Source organism: Pituophis catenifer, unplaced genomic scaffold (genome assembly GCF_029215685.1).
Source record: "Pituophis catenifer annectens isolate HBS135680 unplaced genomic scaffold, rPitCat1.0.hap2 SCAF_2, whole genome shotgun sequence".
NCBI classification, from domain to species: Eukaryota; Metazoa; Chordata; class Lepidosauria; order Squamata; family Colubridae; genus Pituophis; species Pituophis catenifer.
In genome coordinates this window covers 163,001,654-163,007,130 of record NW_027256882.1, presented here as the reverse complement: position 1 = coordinate 163,007,130, position 5,477 = coordinate 163,001,654, and the positions used below count along the sequence as shown (strand labels likewise).

General features: G+C 48.4%; 1 protein-coding gene across 1 annotated transcript; it reads right to left on the bottom strand.

Moving 5' to 3' along the window:
- Positions 1-2,199: 2,199 nt before the first annotated feature.
- Positions 2,200-4,670, bottom strand: HOXC11 (homeobox C11). The gene is given in 3 exon segments (XM_070934944.1): positions 2,200-2,432; positions 3,964-4,288; positions 4,290-4,670. Coding segments are annotated over 3 exon segments (939 nt in total).
- Between the last annotated feature and the right edge of the window lie 807 nt (positions 4,671-5,477).

Here is a 5,477-nt window from a genome sequence, read left to right as displayed (position 1 = left end):
CCAAGGTTCAGTGTCAAATGTAGGGCTACACATTGAGAAATATTAGGCTCCTTCCTTCCTTTTTCCTCCCTCCCTGTTTGTGATACTCCCCACATCTGCATAATTAAAACATGCATTAAAAACTAGTTAGACACTTTTTTATTTATCTTAGCAAATTGACGTTCTCTGAGCAAGGGCGGGAGGGGGGGCTTATTGACATGCAAACATAAAATTGCACTTCTATCTCACGTCCTGAGGTTGAACTTGTTTTGCTTAAAGAGAAGGAATTAAGTACTTGACTTTGTATTTGCGCCTAGCACAAGGGGAAAGGGGGTGGAAAGGAGGGGGCGAGGTACTTTATCCTTGACGTTAAGGAGAATTTCGACTTCTTTGTCGGGGCAGACAGAAATGCGCTCCTTAAGCATTCGTCGCCCCGTAATGACATTTGGGGGCGGGAAATATTGCAATATTGCTCATTAACCACCATTTCAGCATATTGTAACGTACCATTGCTGCAGAGGTGGGGAGAGGGGAAAAAAAGGGGTGGGGAGAGAGAAATAAAGAAACAAAAACATTACTAGATGGGAGAAACAAAGACATCTGGAGCCAAACATAGCGAGGCCCCGTATTCCTGGGCCAAGAAACGTCTATAAATGTAAATGCAGCGATGAAAAAACGATGAACCCTATTACAAATGTCTAGTTAAACACAGAAGGTTCATATTAATGGGAGTATATCCCATGCAGGATGTTTCTCTCTTATGTTCTATATGTCCGCATTTGTATATATGCAAAGACACACACACAAATGGGGATTTAATTTGCACAAATCTTTCTCTGTCACACAGATATCCAGGCGCTCATACCGCACATGGCCTCCTTTCTGCTCTGGCATTGAAAAGTCCTGCAGGAAAGTCCACACCACACTGACTGCAGTTTGTCTTTTTAAGAGGGAAATACTAATAAAATGGTCAAATAAAATCATAATATAGAACAGCTTGAAATCTCTTTATTTGCCATAGAATTTCACAGAGTTGCCCTGGATTCCGTTCTTTACATACAACCAAGATTTATTTATAACTGCCGGTTGCTGGAGCCGGTTGCTGGAGCTGTTCTTGTCCTTGTTGCTGTTTGCTGGTCTCTCATGTCCAGGGGAGGGAGGGAAATGCATTTACACACTATTTAAGAGACAGTTATTGCAAATTTATTGTAGTCCATTCCACTTCCTCCCGGTCCACCCCACCCCCCCACCCCCCCACCCTGACCCCAGATGTAGAAACGGGATGGAGGAGAAAACTCAACCCGGGGCTGCCTCGGTATGTATATATCACAGGTCTATGAGGGAATCAATGGAACTTACACTATTATAGTGACGCCCATTCTGCGAAAGGAGATTTAAATCAGTTTTCAAGCAGCAAGGCCTGTTCAGCAATGGAAGCCCCGATGAAGAGGGTTGTGTGTGTGTGTGTGTGTGTGTGTCTGCATGGCGGGACGGGAGTGTTGGTTGTGTTGGTGTCATCTAGTCATCTACACCCATGCACGCTTACCTGCACACTCACCACGCTTGCTCACCTACCCACGCACACACACACACACACACACACACACACACCTATCCAAGCACACTCCTACGGAGCCTTCCTCCCAGCTGAAGACTGAAATTCTTTGGGTAGGGAGATGTTTTGAGAAAGCACAGCGTCAACAACCTGCATATCAGAAATCAGGGCCATTACAAAGCATTTTCGGAACAAGAACTCAGTAGGTTCTTCCAAAGGATGGAGAAGATGAGAGATCTGAAGGATGGTGATGAGAAAGGAGAACAATAATAATAATAATAACAACAACGACGACGAGGAGGACGAATCGGATTCCCATTCTTCAGAAGGAAACATTTCATTAGAAGTTCATAGAAATAGTCAGTCTTCTTCAAGGTTTAGGGAAAGGTAGAAGGGGCTATACAAGACTTTTTTTTAAAAAAAAAAATCATGTCCCAAACTGTCCCCCAAAATACAAATCTAAGGAAGGGGGGAATTTTTTTTTTAAAACTCAGGGGTTGTTTCCAGGCTCCGCTGTCAAGTCAAACCGTACTTTGCAACATTGTTTCTTCTTCATACACAGAATACTTCAACGAGCAGAGGGGTGGTTTTTTTTTGTTTTTTTTTTGTTTTTGTTTAATTTTTTAATTTTTGTTTACAAAAGGGTAATAAAATAAAAAGAAAGTTCACAATAAGGGATTTCCCGAGAAATACTGCAGGCGGTCTCTGCTGAGTTTTTTTTCTTTCATCCGTCTGTTTTGAAACCAAATTTTAACCTGTCGATCCGTGAGATTCAACATCCGAGACAGTTGCAGCCTTTTCTCTTTGTTGATGTAGACGTTGAAGAAAAATTCCCTTTCCAGCTCTCTGATCTGGAATTTCGAATAGGGACATCTCTTCTTCCTCGTACGGGGGGCACCTTAGAGGGAGAAAAGAAAGCGAGAGAGAAAATACCACCAGAAGGCAGGAAAAGCAGCTACAACAAAGTATCCTGCAAAATCCTAACCTTCCTTTCCCCCCCCCACTCACCCCATACCGCCCCCCCCAAACAAGAGCTCACTTGCACACGAGTCCTTCCACAGTCCACGCACACAAACACACACGCTTCTGCCAACAAAACGTCTGCAACATATTACAACCATGTGGGTAATTTTTCCCGCTCAGTTTTTTAAACCTAAGACAATTTGCCACCCTGGGCTTCTCGGCCCTCGGAATAAGAGCCAAGAAAGAGTTCAGGAGTCTGCAATACTGCTGGGAAATAGACTTTATTTCCTTCTTCTTCTTTTTTTCCTTAGTCTTGCCCTGTTCAGGACCAGCCCGACTCCGAGTGGAGCAGAAGTAGACAAGGCAGGCTCTCTGCTTATGCTTCTGATTAACCCCTCCACACACACGTTTTTCACGCACAAAGAAAATCAAAGCCACAGCTCTTAAAACCGAATCCCCGCCCAAGAAACAGGGGAGAAAGGAAACACTTCCCCCCCCTCCACTATCCAGGCACTCGAGTGGCAAATAAAAACCTGGACGAGCGGCAGGCAGCCCCTACAATATTTTACCGTCCCATTCAGTTGTTATGAATGAAAATCGATGGCGGTAAGGACACATGTCTGATCAATTGCTTCGATCCACGTTTTTCAAAGAAGAACCATAAATGTATGCCTTATGCGAGGGTGGTGGTTGGTGGGATGGGGGGGCGTGTACAGTCTCTGAGATGTCCTGTCTGTGTTTTGTTTTGTTTTGTTGGGTGGGGGGGGGGGGGGGAACGCCGCGCGTGCGTGTCTGTGTGTGATTTCAGATGTCAGCAAAGTACTTTTAGCAACAAAGTAAAACTGTATAAAGAAATGAAAAACAAAAGGGAGTTTAGCCGGGGCTTTGGAGAAAGATCAATGACATCTGGCAAGCAAAGCAAACCTAACTTTGTGCTCGGGACGTGAAGGTGTTGCTCTTCCCTGTGTTTATACACACATACAGAACACACGTGTATTTTTTTTATATATATAAAAAACATAATTATAATCATCATCATAATCATCTCGCCCACCGTTTACCCCGCCTGCGCCTTTCGGGAGGAAAGGAAACTCTTACTTCTAACCCCCGCCCTCTCTAAAGCCTGGCCTCAAATCCCGTGAAAACGATCCCCATAAGTTCACGATCAAAGTTAATATTTGTCACCCCGGTGGGCTTTTCAAATTTCCCCGACTGGGGGTGGGGGGGTGGGGAGATCCTGGGTCTTTCGCCCCCCCCCGTCTCCCTTTCTCTCCCAGAAGCCGTTTTCCCCTCGTAAACATTCCTCCCGTTGCAAGACCCAGCTTTGCAGCTTATCATAAAACCCCTTTGAATGCTTATAAAAACTCCACATAAAAAACCTGGCCGACAGAAAACAGCGGGGCTAGTTCCCTTCACCTTTCCCGTTTTTACGGCCGCGGCGCTCGCTCCGCTCCCGCGCTACCTACTGGCGCTGCTGGCTTTGCCGGCGTCCTTGTTGGCCGAGGAAGACGAGGCTGAAGAAGCCGGGTTGGTGCTTTCCTCCTCGTCTTCCGGGTCGACGCCCTGCTCGCCGCGGGATGACAGGGCGGTGGGCTCGGCGGCGGCGGCGGCGGCGGCGGCGGCGGGGTCGCTCTCCAGCTTGCTCTGCGCCTTCTGCGGGCAGCCCTCGAGCGGGTTGTCGGCCGCGCAATAGGCGTTCTCGAAAAAGCGGTCGAAGCCCTGCGGCAGGACGCTGTTTTTGTTCACGCCGGAGTAGAAGCCGGTGGGCGGCGGGGGGTTGCCGCTGGGGGGGGTGGTGGTGGCTGTAGGCGCTCTCGTTTTTCATCAGCATCTCGGTCATGGTGGCCGGCGGGAGGCAGTCCCGGTGCATCAGCTCCTCGGCGGAGTAACACGAGGCGTAACCGCTCCTAGGGTGCCATTTATTCGAGGGGTCCAGCCCGTAGGAGACCTCGCGCACGGGCTGCACTTGGGAGAGGTTGGCGGAGTAAGGGTAGGAGATCTGGCGAGACGGGGCCTGGGGCAGGAAGGATGACACGGTGGAAAATTCGGGGACGTAATAGGTGCAGCTGGGGAGGTAGAGGTTAGAAGCGCAACCTGCTCGCTCCCCGAAGTCGCCGCTCCGCTCCTTGCGCGACTGGGAGCAGAAGTTCCCGAGGTTGACCGAGTTAAACATCTTTCTCCTTTTCTCGCTCCTATAGATAGAGGTTGGGGATCCGAGGTGCAGAGGGGGAAAAATTTGGGAAGGCGAGATGACGCGCTATCCGTCTTAGTCGCGCTCTCCGGGACACGTGATCCAAAGTAGATATTGCCATATATCAGTTTGTGAAGCACTTGGAAGCGTAGGAGTGGTTCACTTAGGTAAAGATCTCAGAGGTTCAAACGATTGGTTTTCAAACACCGCAGAAACATTATGAAAATCAATCGCGGAATTTGTCTCCGCGGTCTGCCAGGCAACACACCCCTTGTCAGCATTCAGAGCAGACGCCAAGGGATGGCTTTAGGAAGTTCTCTCTTCCTCTTCCTCTCCCCTTTTGGGTTTGGCTTTCAGTGGTTCGGGTGGGGGATTCCGATGTGGGGTAGCTGCGTGGGAGTGAGGGGGTGGGTGGGAGGGTCTATCCAAGGCTTTAACTGTAATCTCCCCCCGCATGTGTGTTCCTTTCCCATGCTAGTCATATTTTAAGTGCTGGATTATCTCTCTCTCCCCCCTTTTCCTTTCCCCCTTTAATGGAGATTGAATTACTAGAAGCTCAGAGGAGAGGATAAAGATTCTTCAGTAAGTTTTTCAAATATTTCTCAAGGTCTCCATTTGGGAGCGAGGCTTGCAGCCACATTCGCTGTGCATCTTGCCCAGGAGGGTAGGGGGACAGAGAGAAAGGAGGGAGCAATTAGCCCCTGGCCTTCCCCACTGATGGATCGCCTGGTTGCTCTAGCAGCATCTCAGGTAGGCAGAAACCGTGAGGAAATATCCTTTGGCAGCCGG